Below are 18,428 nucleotides of genomic sequence, written 5' to 3'. Positions count from 1 at the left end.
AAACACTGGGGCCAAGAAAGATCACAAATACCATTTTTCTGTGTGGAACAATGAACGTGGTTCTTTGAGGGATAATGGCAAATTTAAAGAGGGAATTCATTTTAGTATCTGATAGAGTTCACTGCTCTGATGTTGCCAAGAAAACCCCCCTCTATAAACTCCAATGACTAGATAAGCTCTTTTAGTACAGTAGTCCCCCCTTATCCTGGAGAATACATTCCAAGACCCCCAGTGGATCCCTGAAACCTCTGATAAGACTGAACTCTATACATACTGTTTTCTATGCATACGTACCTTTTCATTTAAAAGATGTACTTTATGGCTTCTCTGGCATACCTAAACTGCCAGCATCACTACTACTGCACTTTGGGGTCATTATTAAGCAAATAAGGGTTACTTGAACACAAGCACTGTGATACCACAACAGTATATCTGATAAGAGAGATGGTTACTAAGGGTGGGTAGCCTACACAGCGTGGATATGCTGGATAAAGGGATGATTCACGTCCCAGGTGGGATAGAGGGGGACATTGCGAAATTTCATCATACTACTCAGAAAGGCATGCAATTCAAACCGTATGAATTGTTTATTTCTGGAATTTTCCATTTAATATTTTCAGACTGCGGCTACCACAGGTAACTGAGACTACGAAAAGTAAAACCTCCAAAAAGAGGAGACTACTGTAATAGAGAACAGAAATTGTCTAATCAATGGTTTCTCTTTTTTTTCCCTACTCCTTAAGAAAGCATTGAGGCATTCCCAAACAAAATCTTATATGGACCCTGGATATCCACACATAACAAGGCTGAGGTACCCTGCTGAAATAAGGCTGTGTCCTGCTAACTCAATCTTTCCCCAGTCCAGCCCCAAGTGGCTCCCAAGATGCATATCCATTGTCGCTTGGGTCTCTTGGGAACACAATCTGAAAACCACCGTTCTGATCCTCTCCAGGTAAGTGATTTGTTTAATAACGTGTGCAACCTCAGGTCCAGGGCTCTCCTTGGCAGCCTCCTCTATCAATGGATAGTCATGAAGATTTAAAAAGTTTTTCCTGATGTTTCAAACTTTCCTTCCTGTAATTTCCATCTGAGGATAGTGCACAACTGTGATTCCCACTCTTGGGTGAGGTGCTCAGGTGTTTTGGGCTGTTTCCAAATTACAGTGGCATTTTGGAGCCTAGAGAAAGAAAAAAGCCTAGTATACAGACCAAGAATGTAGCTTCTGTGATCTCTTTTGCAGTGCTATCCATTCTATTAAAAAAACCCCCAAAAAACCCTAAGTCCCATTTTCTTTATGCATGCAATAGAAATTGATCACATTGTTGCCATTAAATCTTCAGCAGGATTCTTTTTTAAGATTTCTCCTTCTGAATATAAAAATAAAACCATGTAAAAATTGTGTACATAGAAAAGTTCTCGAATTTCTTTCATATATGTTTATATCATACATTTAAAAGTCTTTTCCATAATAGATGTCTAATAATCTATCATAAGAACATAAAATTTAACTATTCTATTTCCATTACTAATTCTTGTTATTTCAACTCCTTTGCTATCATAAAGTTGCAAAGACCATTGTTTAATTCTGAGGTGTGTGTCTGCATGCCTTAGCACCTCCATCAGAATCTATATGCACATTTACCACGGGACTTTCATGTAGCAGGCTCTGAGGGATAAATGAATGAATAGGATCTGTCACTATTCTTAGGGATGTGACACATCATGGGAGAGATGAACAAAACAACTAGATAACTTGATCCATGAGGACTGTTATTATCAAGAGAGATGAAAATGCATCTGGAAACAGCATGAATTGGATGGAGAGGACACTTAGGAAAGACTTTACAAAAGAGGTTACAGTTAGGTTGTTTTTTGTTTCTCTTTTAAAAGAGGAAGAGCTCATCAGGAGAAAAGAAGAAAATTATCATTCCAGGAAGGACCAATGTTTGTAAAGCATGGTGGACTTTAATCTTTTAAACTCTGATGGTTTCTATCATTCTCTTCCTTCCCATTTCCTCTGCTCCTACTCAAACTGTTCCAAGGGTCTCTAGAGTTCAGGTCTCTGATCTCTCACACAGGGAACTCCAACAGATGCCTCCTTGACTCTAGTTCTTCACTCTTCAAATTTTCTGCTGCAAGAGAGATTTTATAAAACACAAATAGGACCCCAGTACTCCTGCACTTAAAATCTACATTGCTCAATTCAATTGATGCAGAAAAAGTATTTAATAAAAATTCAACACCCTTTTTGATAAAAGGCATTTACAAAAACCCCACAGCTAACATCATACTCAATGGTAGAAAACTGAAAGCTTTAAGATCAGGAACAAGACAAGGATATTCATTTTCATCACTGCTATCCAAGATTATTAGATTCCAGCCAGAGCAATTAGGCAAGAAAAAGAAGGAAAAACATCCAAATCAGAAAGGAAGAAGTAGGACTATCTCTAGTCACAGACAACATGATCTTATAGATAGAAATCCTAAAGAAGTCATAAACAATTAGTACTAATAAACAAATACAGCAAAGTTACAGTATATATTATATAAGATCAACACACAAAAACCAGTAGTAATGAACAATCTGAAAACAATTAAGAAAACAATTCCATTTATAACAGCATCCAAAAGCACAATGAAAACACCTAAAAATTAATTAAAGACCTAAAAAAATGGAAAGATGACCCATGTTCAGATGGGAAGACAATATTAAGATGGTAATACTTCCCAAAGTGATCTACAGATTCAATGCAATCCTTATGAAAATCCCAATAGTCTTTTTGAAGAAATGGAAAAGGTGACAGTAAAATTCATATAGACTTGCAAGAGGCCCCAAATAGCGAAGATAATCTTGAAAGAGAAGAACAAAGTTGGAAGACTCACACTGCCCAATTTCAAAACTTCTTACCAAGCTATGATAATCAAAACTGTGTGGTACTGGCATAGGAACAAATATACAGAACAATGGAATAGAATTGAGAGTTCAGAAATAAACCCAAACATCTACAGTCAACTGATTTTTGACAAGGGTGCTGAGACCATCCAAGGGGAAAAGGACAGCCTTTTCAACAAATGATGCTGGGAAAAACTGGATATCCACATGTAAAAGAATGAAGTTGGAGTCTTACTTTACACTCTGTAGAAAAATTAATTCAAAATGGATCAATGACCTATACATAAGAGCTAAAACTCTTAGAAGAAAACATAGGAGCAAATCTTCATGACCTTGCATTTGGCAGTGATTTCTTAGATATGACAATAAAAGCATAATCCACAAAAGAATAAAAGATAAACTGGACTTCATCAAAATGAAAACCTTTTATGCATCAAAGAACGTCATCAAGAAAGTGAAAAGACAACCCATGGAATGGGATAAAATATTTGCAAATCATATATCTAACAAGGATCTAGTATCCTGAACTCTTACAATTCAACAACAAAAAGACAAACGACTCAATTCAAAAACGAGCAAAAGACACAGAGAGACATTTCTCCAAAGAAGATACACACTGGCCAATAAGAACATGAATAAGCTCAGCATCATTAGTAATTTGGGGAAAAAAAATCAAAACAAGATATTTCACACCCACTAGGATGATGATAATCAAAAATATGAAAAAATAACAAGAGTTGGTAAGGATGTAGAGAAATTGGAAACATTGCTGGTGAGGATGTAAAATGTTTCAGCCACTGTGGAAAACAGTTTGGCAGTTCTTCAAAAAGTAGAACATAAGAGTTAACTTACGACCCAGCAATTACACTTCTAGGAATTTACCCCAAAGAACTGAAAACAGGTATTCATACAAAAACCTGTACATGAATGTTTATAGCAGCTCTATTCACAATAGCCGAAGGTGGAACCAACTCGAATGTTTACCAACTAATGAATGAATAAATAAAATGTGATCTATACAATGGGATGTTGTTCATCCATAAAAAGGAATAAAGCACTAATACATGCTACGCCATGGATGGATTTCAAAAATATCATGTTACATAAAAGCCTGACACAAAAGACCATGTATTATATGATTCTTTTTATATGAAATATGCAGAATAAGTAAATTCTTGGGGACAGAAAAGCACATTAGTGGTTGCCAGGGGCAGGCAGAAGTGAGAAAGAGGGAGTATTTGGTTAATGGCTATGGGGTTTCCTTTTGGTGTGATAAAGATCTGGAACTAGACAGAGGTAGTGGTTGCACAACAATGTAAATATACTAAATGCTACTAAATTGTATACTTCAAAATAGTTTAAATGGCAAATTTTATGTGTACTTTTAACACCTGTGCATAAAATAAATTGCTCTCTAATACCCTTATGATCTGCCTTCAACTGTCTCTTTTGCTTAACTCACTGTTTCCTCTTCCCATCTTCTCACATTCCTAACTTCTCAGTTTTTGAACATGCCAAGCCGTTTCAAGCCACTGGCTTGTTCTTCATACATACTGTTTCCACTTCCTGGTAAAACTTTCAAGACTCAGATCATTCATTCCTCCAACAAACATTTAGTGAAAGTCCCCTATATTCCAAACATTATATTAGGCACTAGGAATACCACAATAAACAAAAGAAATAGTCCCTTTCCTTTGGAGCTTTGAGTTCAAGGATTGGTGGTGAGGGACATCAAATGAATAACTGCACAGTCATTATTTAACTGTAATTGGTAGGTGCCTTCTCAATAGAATAGGGTACCATGGCAGCATATCATAAAGTATTCCTGACTCAGTTAGGGCAAGAATGTGAGGAAAAGGTTCCTTGCAGAAGAGACATTTAAACAGAGCCCTGAAGGATACAGAACTAAGTTAGTTAGGTGTAGATGGGCCATTATAAAGAAGCCCAGAGCGCTAGACGTAGGCAAATCTTGGGGCTGGTCACCAGGACTCTGCACTGGAAAGAAGTGAAACTCTTAGCTAGCAACCACACAATCTTGGCTCCTGCTCCCACTAGTTACATTCTGGAAACAGAGGTCTAAGGATCCTGGAAGTTGAGCAGGAACTTCCATCCCATGCTCTTGGAAATGTTCTTCAAAAAACCACTTCAGGATCCACTTTTGTTCTTTGAGAGATTTTCCCAAACAGCTCTTAAAGCCTCCGTTGTCACCTCATTTCTGAAACCTTTCCTCACCTTCCCCTTTCCACGCCTGGTGTGTCTAGAATACATCATATCTCTTACTTGCCTGTCTCTCCGAATTGATTTGTAGGAGTTAAAAGAAGGGCTGACATCGCCTCTAATCCCCAAACCTTACACAGCGTTGATCTGTCAGTATGCCCTTACAGACTGTAAAGTCAGTGGGGCTGCAGAACACATGGAGTGTGGCAGAAGACAGGGAGGCTAAGTTAGCTGGGAATGATGTTAGGACTTGAATGTCAAGTTAAGGGAGTTTGGTCAGTGGTTCCCAACTTAACCAAGTTTTGCAAACATGATGGAAAAATGTTAAAATACATATTTCCTCAGTCTCACCCCAGGACCACAGAATAGCCAGTGCCCCAGGTGGTTCCAAAAATTAAGACAAGTTAGGCAACCGTTCCTGGGGTCATTGAGGATCCAAAGTTTTCAAGTAAATGAAAACTACATTTTAAAATGCTCATCAGTCCGAAGAAAAAGCAGGAAGCCACTGCAATGGTACGGGAGAGACAGTAAAGACCCAGAAGCGGGAGAAGTCGTTTTCATCAGTATTTCCGGCGCACACAACACTGTCCCGCTCGGTGGGCCTCCCTCATCAAGCAGAGCTGATCCGAAATGCGTCTCCTTACCCGCCTCATGCGACCGTTGGACAGCAGATCGGCGATTCCCTTGGCCGCGTCGTTTTTCTCGGCCACACAGAGGACTTTCCGCACGCCTCGGAAGGCCACCTCCATGGCGGAGGAGGAAAAGGTTCGGCCTCCAGGACGATGCAGCCACCGGAGCACGCAGCGAGAGACCGGTAAGATCATCCCTAGGCCCCACGCCCGCAGCCGCTACCTGGCTGCCCGCGCATGCTGGGGAAGCCAGAGGTGAGGGCCACCCGACGGTCACCCTAAGAGAACCAGAGCTTCCAGGAGCTGCCGGTGACGCCGCCCGCCTTCCCGTCTCGTCCCACCAGCCCGCCAGGCTTCGGAACCGCAACAGCAGGGTCTCCGGCTCACCGCCGCAGCCTCTGCACAGAATCCCGCACTTGGGTGTCCCGCCACAGCCGCCTCACGTTCCGCCAGGAGCGAGTCCACGGGACCGCGAACTACAACTCCCACACTGCCTCGCGTACGCAGATCCCTCGCCCAGCACGTTTCCGCTCCGCGGCCTCACTTCCTTTCCTTCCCGACTGTGGGTTGGTTATTCGATTCGTCCTTGGGAGAGGCTTCTCGACAGTCCCGCCCAAACCTCTTCCTATTCACAATCCTGTTCTTTCCTGCTGGGAAGTCAACGCAGACGCTTTCGCGTCACGCGGCGCCGACACTGCGAGTCATGTGATGCCAAGATGGCGGCGCTGCCGTAGCTGCCCCCGGTTTGTGGCGTCCAAGGAGTCGCGACGGTTTCCGCCTTCGGGTCGTAGGGACGGCAATGCTTGGCTGATCCCTGCAGCGGCCCGTAGCGTGGTGTTAGGCATCCGTTCAGGACCGGGGCTGTTGCTGTCACGGTGTGTTCAGGGGAGTCCTGGTGACCTCGCTGCAGTCTTCTGCGTTGGCAGCGCTCGCCGAAGGAGAAGGAGGAGGGCATAGGGCCTCCCCGATCTTCTGGACCTGCGGAGTTCATGAGGCCTCCGAGGATCTTGGCAGAGCTACACCTTTGAGGGGCTACAGGAGTTCGAGTTCTCTGGATTGTGAGTGGCAGCCTTCTACCCCTGAGAGCGCAAAGAAGACTGCAAGGAATTTGCTTCCTCTTCCCGAGGCTTGGCTTCCCCTCCTTGATTACCCCACCATTCTTTGCCATTTCTTCTCAAATGTTCTCTCCATATATCTGTAAATATGATCAGCGCCCCTGACGTGGTGGCCTTCACCAAAGAGGACGAGTACGAGGAGGAGCCTTACAATGAGCCGGCTCTGCCGGAGGAGTACTCGGTGCCTCTCTTCCCCTTCGCAAGCCAAGGAGCTAACCCGTGGTCCAAACTGTCCGGAGCCAAGTTCTCTCGGGACTTCATCCTTATTTCCGAGTTCTCAGAGCAAGTGGGACCCCAGCCCTTGCTGACTATCCCCAATGACACCAAAGTTTTCGGTACTTTTGATCTCAATTACTTCTCCTTGCGGATCATGTCTGTGGATTACCAGGCTTCCTTTGTGGGCCATCCCCCTGGCTCTGCTTACCCCAAGCTGAACTTCGTGGAGGACTCCAAGGTGGTGCTGGGAGATTCCAAAGAGGGAGCCTTTGCATATGTGCACCACCTTACCCTGTACGACCTGGAGGCCCGTGGCTTCGTGAGGCCATTTTGCATGGCTTATATCTCAGCCGACCAGCACAAAATTATGCAGCAGTTCCAGGAGCTTTCAGCTGAGTTTTCCAAAGCTTCTGAGTGCTTGAAGACAGGCAACAGGAAGGCCTTTGCTGGAGAACTTGAAAAAAAACTGAAAGACTTGGATTACACCAGGACAGTGCTGCACACTGAAACAGAGATCCAGAAGAAAGCCAATGACAAAGGCTTTTACTCATCTCAGGCAATTGAGAAAGCCAATGAACTGGCTAGTGTAGAGAAATCCATCATTGAACACCAAGACCTGCTGAAGCAGATCCGCTCATACCCTCATCGGAAGTTGAAGGGGTTCGATTTGTGTTCTGGGGAGATGGAGCACACCCAGGATCAGCCTGACCAGGCAGTCACTACCTCTAACCCTGATGAGTATACCAACACAGACCTTTACACCTGCAGACCCACCTACACCCCAAAACTCATCAAAGCAAAGTCCACCAAGTGTTTTGACAAGAAGTTGAAGACCTTGGAAGAGCTCTGTGACACTGAGTATTTCACCCAGACCCTGGCTCAGCTCAGCCACATTGAGCACATGTTCAGAGGGGACCTGTGCTATCTCCTTACCAGCCAGATTGACAGAGCACTACTGAAGCAACAGCACATAACGAACTTTCTCTTTGAAGACTTTGTGGAGGTTGATGATAGGGTGGTAGAAAAACAAGAAAGTGTACGTCCTAAGCCCAGTCAACACAGGCCACCTTCCAGGTCTCTAGAAGAATGTCCGATTCCTCAAGTGTTAATTAGCGTTGGCTCTTACAAGTCCAGTGTGGAGTCTGTGCTGATCAAGATGGATCAGGAACTTGGAGATGAGGAGTATAAGGAAGTGGAGGTGACAGAATTGAGCAGTTTTGAGCCCCAGGAAAACTTGGACTACCTGGACATGGATATGAAAGGGAGTATCAGCAGTGGTGAAAGCATTGAGGTTCTAGGCACAGAAAAGTCCACCTCTTTGCTGTCTAAGTCTGATAGTCAGGCCAGCCTCACGGTGTCTTTGAGCCCCCAGGTGGTCCGGAGCAAAGCGGTCAGCCACAGGACCATCAGTGAGGACAGTATTGAAGTCCTCAGCACCTGCCCCTCTGAGGCACTCATCCCTGATGACTTTAAGGCCAGCTACCCAAGTGCCATTAATGAAGAAGAATCATATGCAGATGATAGTGAGGGAGCCATCCACTTTCAAGCAAGCATCAGCCCACCAGAGCTAGGTGAAGCAGAAGAGGGCAGTTTAGAAAACACCTTATCACAGACAGACTCCTGCTGCATTGGTAAGGAGAGTGACAGTCTGCGGGTGCCGCTCTCCAGTCCAGTCCACACACACTCTGACGAAGATGGGGTAGTGAGCATACCCCCTCAGCGCTACAAGCAGAAGGACCAGGAGTTCCATGTGGATTTTGCAGTAGAAAACGTCAACCCTTCTTCCCGAGACAACGTTTCTGAAGGCTTCCCTGTTTATGAGCTGGACCCTAGGCACCTGCTGGCTAGCCGGGACGTCAGTAGGACCAGTCTGGACAACTACTCAGACACCACCAGCTTTGTGAGCAGTGTAGCCTCCACCAGCTCAGACAGGACTCCCTCTTCTGCTTATCCTGCCGGCCCCTCTTCCGAGAGGCATAAAAAGAGGGCTGGCCAGAATGCCTTAAAATTCATCCGCCAGTACCCTTTTGCCCACCCAGCCATCTATTCCCTGCTCAGCGGGAGGACACTCGTGGTTCTGGGGGAGGACGAGGCCATAGTCAGGAAGCTTGTGACAGCATTGTCCATCTTCGTCCCCAACTACAGTCGCTGTGCCAAACCCGTGAAGCACTGGGTCTCCTCCCCTTTGCACATTATGGATTTTCAGAAGTGGAAGCTCATTGGCCTGCAGAGGTAATTGGTTACAGATGGTGGGGAAGGGCCTGTCTGGTTGGAGACGGGGCTTCAAATGTACATAGCCTTGGGTGAGGTTAACAAATTGGTGTGGTGGACTCAGAATCAGGAGGCATGGCTTTCAGACTGGGCCCAGCACCAACTCACTGTTACTTTTGGCAACTTATTCCCCTTCATTGGCCTTCTTTTTGCTTATTTGTCACACGAGGGGGTTGTAGCTCCTAAGTGGTTGCTAACTGATCCGTACCTTGCTATGTCAGAATTGTTTGAGAGAATTTTTAAAATCTCAATTCCTGGGCCCCACCTCCAGAGATTCCGATTTGGTTAGCCTGGGGTAAGACATGGACTTTGGTATACGGCAGGGTTTGGGAAAGACTGGACTTACAGATCTCAGGATCTTGTTGATTCTCAAATTCACATCACGGTGTAAATGACTGAGGAGAGATCTGCTTCTAAAAAAGGGCTGTGGTGGTGATAGGAGAGGGAAGCCATCACTAATGAGAGGAACATCAGAGGGCTCCAGTGGCTTTCACTCCACTGTTCTGTTTGCCCTTGAAGACTGTCTTAATAAGGAAATGCAAAAGCCAAGTTCTCCCTCTCTTTGAATGCTTTCTATTTCATTTCCCCCTGTTACTCACTTGTGCTTTAGTAGATTCCTTTTGTTTTTCCAAATACTGCTTGACAAGTTGTCTGACTCAAGGGACTCTTTCCCTTAGGAAATGCACTGTGTTAAGTTTCCTCATTCCCTTCTCTGCACACCACTTTGACAAAGGTGATCGTCTGAGTCCCTGCTGATACAAGACAGTATGTGCTTCCCATACCACGTAGGAGGGCAAAAGGAATTTCTTCCACAGTGCAGTCAGCCACCATTCTAATTTTCCGACTTCTCCTTTATTTGATTCCCTGATACCAATGAGGTAACCATCCCGAGTCTCCTTGGGTTCACCCCTTACAGAAATCACCTAACTTGATTACTCTAACCCTTGCTTCATTAGGCTTTTCCCAGGGTTGTGGTGGTGGGATTCAAGCAAGTGCCACCTCCATGCCATGCTGGCAGTTGCTGGGGTACCAGCTGGAGGTACCTGAGCAGGGCCATTGCTCTGGAAGAATTTGTAGTTTAGGAGACAAAGCAGACAGGTTACCAGAGTCTTGCCAGTAAGATGAGAGTTCCAACAGTGGGTGCTTTGTGTGTTGTAAGAAAACAAAGGGAGTAATTTAATGACAGGACGGAGGGAAAAGACAGGTTTGGAGTCTTTGGTTTGAATGACCTGGAAGGCTTGCCCTTGGGGTTAAGAGTGACAACATAGAGACTTGTTGCGACATGCCTGAGACACCTAGACAAGCTCATCCCTTGGGCATTGTAGGAAACCGTAAAGTCCTTGCTTACAGATGCTGAATCTGGGGCTCAGTAGATTAGATGACTGTTCTGAGTGCTCTTTCAGGCTTTGTCCTTCCTCCTGGGATCCTTACCCTCTTCTTTGCTTGGGTTTAACCATGCTGTCCCAGGAAGGGTAGGGCTTTTCAGGGATTGGGTTTTGCTACTGTTCTTGGTGGAATGATGGGTTGGTATCCCTTACATACACACATATACACACACATACCTTCTCCAGCTCAATCCCCTCACCCCAACTCTTGACCTTTGACTTTACCTCAAAAGGTGGAGAATCTGAAACACATTAATCTATTGATAACCTGGTTTATCGAGGACCAAGCTCAGGATGGTCTTGCTCTTTCCAGAGGTTTTCCCTGAACTTCCCTCCTTAGAATGTGCCAGAATGGCAAAAGAATTCATCCCTTATGCCAGCTCTACTCTCCTGGGTATTTGACTGGAGTGCTGTGTTGAGAATGATTCTGACGCTTAGGCTGGGGTGCACTGGAAATCCTGGTCAACTAATAATATCTCTGTGGGTGCAGGAGAGGGAAGCTGGCAGCTGGGCAGTATATTTGGCACCCTGGTGTGGAGAGGAGGTGTGAGGTGGTCTGAGTCCCTACCACTGTCCATCCACAGTAGGCACTTGGGCAAATCACTCCTCCATTTGAGGCTTTGTTTCTCCTGAGAAAATGAGAGGGCTGGATCACTGAGTGATCATTTGCCAAATATTTATTGAGGGCTGTGTGCCGGACACTGTGCCCAGTGCCAGAATTTTAAGGTGAGTCAGCAGCCATGGTGCCTCCCATGACAGGGTGAACATGGCCTTCGTGGTCAGTTCTAACTCAAGCTGTCACCACTGTCAGCTTGACTTCTCTGAGGTTGTTTCCACCTGCAGAGGGAGCAACAAGACCTGCCTCATGATAGCAGAGGTCGGAGGGCCTATCACATATGATCATTGCCTGATCAGTGTGAGCACTCCTCTGATATTCTAGCAGGGGCACAGACAGACTGCAAGGAGGGCAGGCCAGGGTGGCCCTCACTGCAGACTTCAGAGCCTCAAAGCAGCCCTCTACAAAAGCGAGAGGCCTGTCAGAAGTGATAGTTGAGATCTTGCCAAGAATCCCAAGTAGGAAGTGAATAATTACTTTTCCCTTGAAGCTCTCCTGTTCACACCTGCTGGGAATTGGGAACATCACCTCCAGGGAGTCCTGCTTAGGCATGAGGAATGGTAGATGAGGATTGGAGGCCGTGTTCCCTAGGGAACCTGTCAATGGAGGGTCAACTGAGGGTCTAGAAGTGGAGTAGGGACTGAATTTGCTTCAATTCACCTGAAAAAAAAAATCCTGGGAAGTGAACAGTAGGCAGGATGTGAAGGTTTCATGAAATGAAAACCCATGGAGTTGTGGTCCATGGTTGTTAGAGGAAGACATTGGCTATTCTGAGTTGAGGTCCTGGTGTTAACACTACTAGCTGTGTGAATTTGGACCAGTTATCTCACTCACTCAACAAAGCTTGTTGAACCTGTCTGGGGCTTCATGGTAGCCCCCATACAGAGCTGGAGGCAGGCACATCTAGGATATGTATACAGCCCTTAGAAATGCTCAGAGCTGTGGATAGATGGTGAATCACCCCTCCTCAGATCCAGCATTGAAATAGGGAGGCAGATTGAGGCCCATCTGAGGTTCATTATTAAAGGGCATGAATAAAAGAGGTGCCTTCGTGTGGTCATGAACTTCCTGTTCATGGGTGCTCAGCTGTAGAGGGGCTTGGTCCCATGTGCTAGGTCAATCTGGAATCAGAATTGTTGACTCAGCAGAGTCCCTTCCCCCTCAGTTGCTTTGACTCCAGCTAAAACCAACTTAGATAATGAACTGTTTTTATGGACTCCTACCCCAGAACTGCCAGTCTCGTTGCCTCTTGATTTTTTTTCCCACTAAAGTAGGCCCTCTGCCGACAAAGTAGGTACAAGAGATGGATAAACAATCAAGTCAGTCTCCCATTATTTTAAGTCAAAACCAGAGATTATTTTATTGCTTACTAAGCAGCAGTAATAAGCCCTGGACTGTTTGAAAACAGCTCAGTTCTGGTGGGAAATGTGCTAATGTGGGTCAGAGGCCCTGGGTTTAGTCCTAGCTCAGCCACTTACTAGCTAGGTGACTTTGGACAAGGCTTGTCTCCTCTCAGGGCTTCAGTGTCATCTGTATAGAGGAGTTGGTTGCCATCCTAACTTTGGGATGGGCCATAATGAATCTAAACAGGTATGGGAGATGAAGTGTGAGGCTCTTGGGTGCCTGTGCTGTGCAGCCAAGGGACAGGCCTGGGGCTTGCCTCTTCCCATGTCATCTGGCCTCCTGATGAGGAGCTTTGAGGGAACCAGAAATGGAAGAAAAGTTAGAAGGAGCATCGTCTTCTCAAGTGGTGCAGCCATAGGTAGGAGTTGATAGGGTTATCAGAGCTCCCCTGGGAGAGGCCAGTGTGAGGCCAGTGTGTTACGGTTGGACAGGTGGTTGGAATGGAGGGGCAGGAAGATGAAGTAAAGCCTTGATTGTGCTGCTGCAGCAGCACCCAGGTGGGCTGGATGTGCCAAGCTCAAAGAGGTATTCGGATGTGGCCCAGGCCCCTTGGGGGAGGTAAGGGTACCTCAGGGAGTGGACTGAATGCACTGAGAATGTGTGGGAAAAGCCTGCCTCCCTTTGGAGCCAATGAGCTGCCTGCAAGCCTGATCCCATCGCCCTTGGGATGCCGGCTACAGCCTACTGTTCTTACAGTTCTCCGAACACATGGCCCATGTAGCTCTCTGCTTTCTCATCTCTGTGACTTGCTCTTGCTGTGGTCTGGATGGATGTCTTCTACAATTCCCAGGGCCCACCTTTCTTTCAAGGCCCAGCTCCGAGGCCACTCCTCCCGGACCTTCTGGCCCCAGGCCTCTCCTATGGAGACGAAGACCACATTCCTCTTCACTCGGAGTACTTGTGTGCATGTTTTTTCTTCCCAGACACACCATGCTTGTTCTTCTTGCGTGCTCAGTCCCTAGGTCACTGCTGGAATATAGTAGATGCTCAGTAAATGATTAACTACACAAAATAACAATATGTAGGAAAGAAAAAATATGAGATTACCTTGGTCCCGAGTGACTGTCAGTCCTTTTTACATACCACCTTAGGTCTCACACAAGCCCTAAATTCTAGAGGTATGTCAGTCTGAAATCTATGGTCAGCCAGCCATTTGCCTGACTCTGCAGAGTAATCCCGGCTCCTTTGGGAATACTGATATAGAGGAGGGTTTTAAGGACCTGCTTACTAAGACGGATCACTCTGACTTCCTCCCCTCACTGAGCAAACCTTACATGTCTGCCTCTGATGTGCTGGGGAGCAGGGGCAGGAGGTCAAATCAGGGACAGTCCTGGGTCTGCAGAAACTCCAAGAAGACAGGTAGCTGTCACCACACTGGTCAATGCCAGGCTGGTGATGCTAAAGGCCAGGCCCTCTCTTGAACGCAACTCATTTTGTCTCCACAATGACCCCATGAGGTAGGTAGGATCTATTATCTCTGTCTTACAGATGAGGCTCAGAAAGCTTTAGGAACTTGACGAAGGTCACATAATGAGAAAGGAGAGGAAGAGGGAAGGTCTTTAAAAGGTTTAAATTGGCATAAGCCAAGTACGAAAAGGAGGGAAGGGTATTCCAGGCAGAGCAAATGTGCCCACAATTTTGAGGCTCCACCAAAAGCTTGGCATGGCTAGAAGGGAGAATCACTGGGGAAGTAACAGAGGAAGCCTCAGAGGTCAGCAGGAAGCAGGTTGTACAGGGCCTTGTGGGCCATGAGAAGGCACTTGAACTTGGTTATGAGGGTGGTAAGAAGCTCTTTGAAGATCATGTTGACCAGAATTGCCTTCTAGAATGAGCCAGTAAGTGTTGGCCAGTGGGAGCTTGCCTAGATACAGGAAGCCCCACACCCAAGCATCTGCCTTCATCTTCCTTGGCCTGTGTGTTGCAGAGTGGTGTCCCCTGCCAGTGCTGGCACACTCCACGCTCTGAGCCGCTACAGCCGCTACACGAGCATCTTGGACCTGGACAACAAAACTCTGCGCTGCCCTCTCTACAGAGGCACACTCGTGCCCCGGCTGGCAGACCACCGTACCCAAATCAAACGGGGCAGCACCTACTACTTGCACATCCAGAGCATGCTTACCCAGCTGTGTTCCAAGGCTTTCCTCTATACCTTCTGCCACCACCTGCACCTGCCTGCCCATGACAAGGAGACAGAGGAGTTGGTTGCCAGCCGGCAGGCAAGCTTCTTGAAGCTGAATCTGGGTCTAGTGAATGAAGATGTCAAGGTGGTCCAGTACCTGGCTGAGCTGCTGAAGCTGTACTATATGCAGGAGTCTCCTGGGACCAGCCACCCCATGCTCAGGTTTGACTATGTCCCTAGTTTTTTATACAAAATATGAGGTCAGGCCCAGCCACTGTGACCAAGACCTGTGATTCAGGGCATGGGGAAGAAAAGTGTTGGCATGACCAAGCAGTTCTCTGAGCTGTGTAGACTTCTGGTGTCATAGGTGGGAATGAAGCAAGGTGGCAGCTGTGGTTCCCACGTGGTTCTAGGCAGCTTGCAAATTGGACTTGAGCAGAGCGGGGAGCCTGGCTCTCTGAAGGCATCTGGAAGGACAGTAACATCTCCTTTGTCTCCCTGGTGAAGTGGCCCCAGGATCGGGAGAGGCCTCTTGGTTTCCCAAGGGCTGGTGGCCACAGCAGAGGAAAGCCTCAGTGGGGTGGGATGATGGGCAGGAAGGTGAAGCCCTAATGGGAGGAACATGGTGACTACATTCAGCTCTGCTGAAAACTTCAGCGGCAAAATCAAGTGAAGCAGCCTGTTAACTGGAATGACTTGGTGGAAAACAGGATGATAGAACATCCATTGCCTCATTCAGATCCCAGCTGAATGGCCTGGAGCCCATCATGCCAAGGGAGGCCCCTGAATGAGTGAGGTGGAGAGGAGAAAGCTCTGTCCCAACTGAGTGGTGGAAAACACAAAAATGCTGAATGGAGAGTGAGCCAGCACCCTGTGCCTATACATACTTCCTCACCAGGCACAGAAGTACCTATGGATGGGCCTTGGAAATTGGAACCCACAGGTCAGCAGAAGTGACTGGAGTAGTCACTAGTCCCCAGTTGTCAGTGAGAATGCTCTCAGAGGTAGACAGCCCAGGAGACAGGCAGAACCAAGGTGCCATGAGGCCATCACCACTGTGCAAGTGATGAAGAGCCAGCAGGCTTTCTGGGGCCTGGTCGACCAGCCATTCTGGCCAGGGTGAGTTAGCACTGTCCTCTTGAGGAAGGTCTGCAGCTATATGTTGGAACTTGGTAGAGGTCACACCTTAGTCGACTCTCTCACCCAAAGCAAACCTTTGCAACCACTTCACTACCTCTGGTGGGGTCTCATGGGCACTGTGACAGTAGAGTTCTGTTCAGCTGGCTGGTCTGGGTGGGCAGTCCAGCTGGTGATAACTCATGGCAGGGATTTTCTTCAGGAAAGAGGAAAGTTTTCTTGTGTGGCTGTCTTTGTAGATCTGCTCTGGGAGGCTGTGCAGGCCTGGAGTATGCACACCTGGAGTATGCATACTCCAGGCCTGCACACCTCACGGCAGCTCACTCCAGTCCCCACAGAATCTCCCAAGTATACTCAGCTCACTACAGCTCACTTCCACCCTTATGTGAGTAACCCCAAGTGCACTCACCTCACGGCAGCTCACTCCCACCCTCATGAAGCCTCCTAATATGCTCACCTCATCGCAGCTTACTCCCACTGCCACTGGGTCCCCCTTAGTTGGCTCACATCACCACAGCTCTCTCCCACTCTTATGTGAGTCCCCCAACTTTTTCAGAAGATGCTCCCTGGTTCACCCACTATGATCTCTGAGGCTTCTTACACAATTGCCACTGGTATGTAGATGGTTTCTTGCAACCTTGAAAATTTTATACTTTTTTTTAAAGCTGTTTTTCCCACTAAGTAGGGAGAACTCTTGGTATTACTGCTTTTTAATTTGTTCCCAGAAAATTGTGATAAAACAGACCTGAGCCAGCCACAAGTGGTACTCCTGAGCACATGTATGCATATCTGTTGGGGCCATGTTCTGTGTAGTTGGCGTCCTGCTATTGAGAACTGGTCTACCCATCAGCTTTGAGGCACATTATTGAAGTCAGAGGAGAGGCAGAGACCCCTGGTGACTAACAAGAGTTTGTGTCACATCACTCCTGTGGTCCCTTCCTTGCCCAGGTCCTCTGCAAGAATATGGCCTGTTGGCTCTTACCCATCAGCTTCTGGTCAAGGTCCCCATTCCTCTCATAGCAGGGATTTCCTCCAGGAAAGAAGAAATCCTTGTGTGGTTATCTTTGTGTATGTGCTTTTGCTTCTCAGGCTGTGACCAAGAACCTTTTATGGCAGATGGTGCTGCTTACATGTCATCACTTTTTCTTGTACCTGTGCCCATTGCATATATTCACACAGTGAAGTCTCCAGGAACATCTTGGCACCTGTGAAATGTGAAGTGTGTTTGCCAGTGGGGGAAGCTGAATAGGAATCCTGTTTTTCTTTGTGAGCTCACCTTGTGTTACCATCTTCCCTCTCTGGTCTTGTACAAGATGCTTTGTTTTCTAACTGGGTGGCTAATTGTTGTCTACTTAGGCTTCCAGGGACATGAGCTTATGACATTTTGTTTCCAAGGGAGTAAAGGTCTTTGGGGTCCCAGTGACAAGATGGAAAGTGATCATTGACACCACCATAGCTACTTGTTCTTGTGTTTCACACTGACATAGACTCTGCAGTTAACACTTCTCATCTTGGAAACTGATACAGGCAGTTCAGTTAGACTTGGCCTTCTAGAAGTACAAGCAACACATTACCATAGACCTTGCTTTGAAAAGTGTTTGCTCAGAAGCTCTGCCTCAAGGATGATTCTGAAGGCCCTGAGGATTCTAAGGTGAGACCAGTTGGATGTGAACAGAACAGACTGCCCTGCAGGGCCAGCTACAGAAAGAGCAAATGGGGAGCGTCTCACTGGAGTTGTTTCTTCATGAGGAAGACAAGTTGGCTTCACTGACTAGTGAGTGAACTCCAGGATTTAAAGTTTGGTTAAAATCTAATTTTCAGTGTGGCAGTTTCAAAGGATTGCTTAAAGCCAAGTACATTTCTTTTCAAAGGGATCTTGAAGTGGTATTTGGACTGAGGCAGTTTGGCAGAGGCAGTTGAGACTGTGAAGCTGTCCTTCCGTAGCCCCACTCCACTTTGGAGAACTGGAACCTACTAGAAGATACATCTATAAATCTTAATGGTGGGGAGCCCTATGCAATGGGACTAATCTCTTCAAGAATTTTCATTTGAGGTTTTCCTCTAGTAATAGGTCAATAAGTGTTGTTAAAACATTTAAAAACACTTTCCAGAAAATAAAGGACATCAGTACCCCTTATTATTTCTTCAGTCCTATCACTTTGAAGGCCCAGGCACTGAAACTTTGAGGATTGTTTCTGTTTTACTTCTAATTACCTGCCCCCCCCACCCCCCGCCCTTTTTTTAAAGCAGTCCAAGTTAAGAAAAACCTGATTAGGCTAGGAATTATGCAGTAGTGATCTCCAGAAGCTGTTTTAGAGATCAGCTGAAGCTTTTTACAGTACCTGTGGCACTTGAGACACTCAAGCCTGAGCTGCTGTCCTCACACTTCACTGTTTCCTTGCTCCTTTAGTGAAACCGTTGATTTT

General features: G+C 46.5%; 2 protein-coding genes across 4 annotated transcripts in view; one reads left to right on the top strand and one right to left on the bottom strand.

The window, feature by feature from the left end:
* The window catches only part of TOP3A (DNA topoisomerase III alpha), a 30,117-nt gene extending 23,905 nt beyond the window's left edge, over positions 1 to 6,212 (bottom strand). Inside the window, exons 1-2 of one of the 3 annotated variants that reach the window (XM_039847535.1) lie at positions 6,127 to 6,210; positions 5,755 to 6,017 (exon numbers count right to left, since the gene is read on the bottom strand). In XM_039847535.1, the coding sequence (XP_039703469.1) occupies positions 5,755 to 5,934 (180 nt within the window). In that variant the 5' untranslated portion in view covers positions 5,935 to 6,017; positions 6,127 to 6,210. Of the gene's footprint in view, positions 1 to 294; positions 330 to 5,754 lie in introns of those variants that run through there. The other 2 variants (XM_039847536.1, XM_039847541.1) reach the window with 2 other exon arrangements.
* Positions 6,213 to 6,376: 164 nt separating this feature from the next.
* On the top strand, positions 6,377 to 15,293 carry SMCR8 (SMCR8-C9orf72 complex subunit). The gene is made up of 2 exons (XM_039847542.1): positions 6,377 to 9,302; positions 14,671 to 15,293. The coding sequence occupies exons 1-2, from the start codon at positions 6,943 to 6,945 to the stop codon at positions 15,122 to 15,124; spliced, it is 2,814 nt and encodes a 937-aa protein (XP_039703476.1). The 5' UTR covers positions 6,377 to 6,942; the 3' UTR covers positions 15,125 to 15,293.
* The last annotated feature ends 3,135 nt before the right edge of the window (positions 15,294 to 18,428 follow it).

This window comes from Pteropus medius, unplaced genomic scaffold (assembly GCF_902729225.1).
Source record: "Pteropus medius unplaced genomic scaffold, Ma_sr-lr_union100, whole genome shotgun sequence".
NCBI classification, from domain to species: Eukaryota; Metazoa; Chordata; class Mammalia; order Chiroptera; family Pteropodidae; genus Pteropus; species Pteropus medius.
This window is presented reverse-complemented; position numbering and strand designations above follow the sequence as displayed.

Coding starts and splice junctions, on each gene's coding strand:
- SMCR8 (XM_039847542.1), top strand. CDS start 6,943: ATGATCAGCGCCCCTGACGTGGTGGCCTTCACCAAAGAGGACGAGTAC. Junction 9,303..14,670: donor AAGCTCATTGGCCTGCAGAG/GTAATTGGTTAC, acceptor TGTGTGTTGCAG/AGTGGTGTCCCCTGCCAGTG.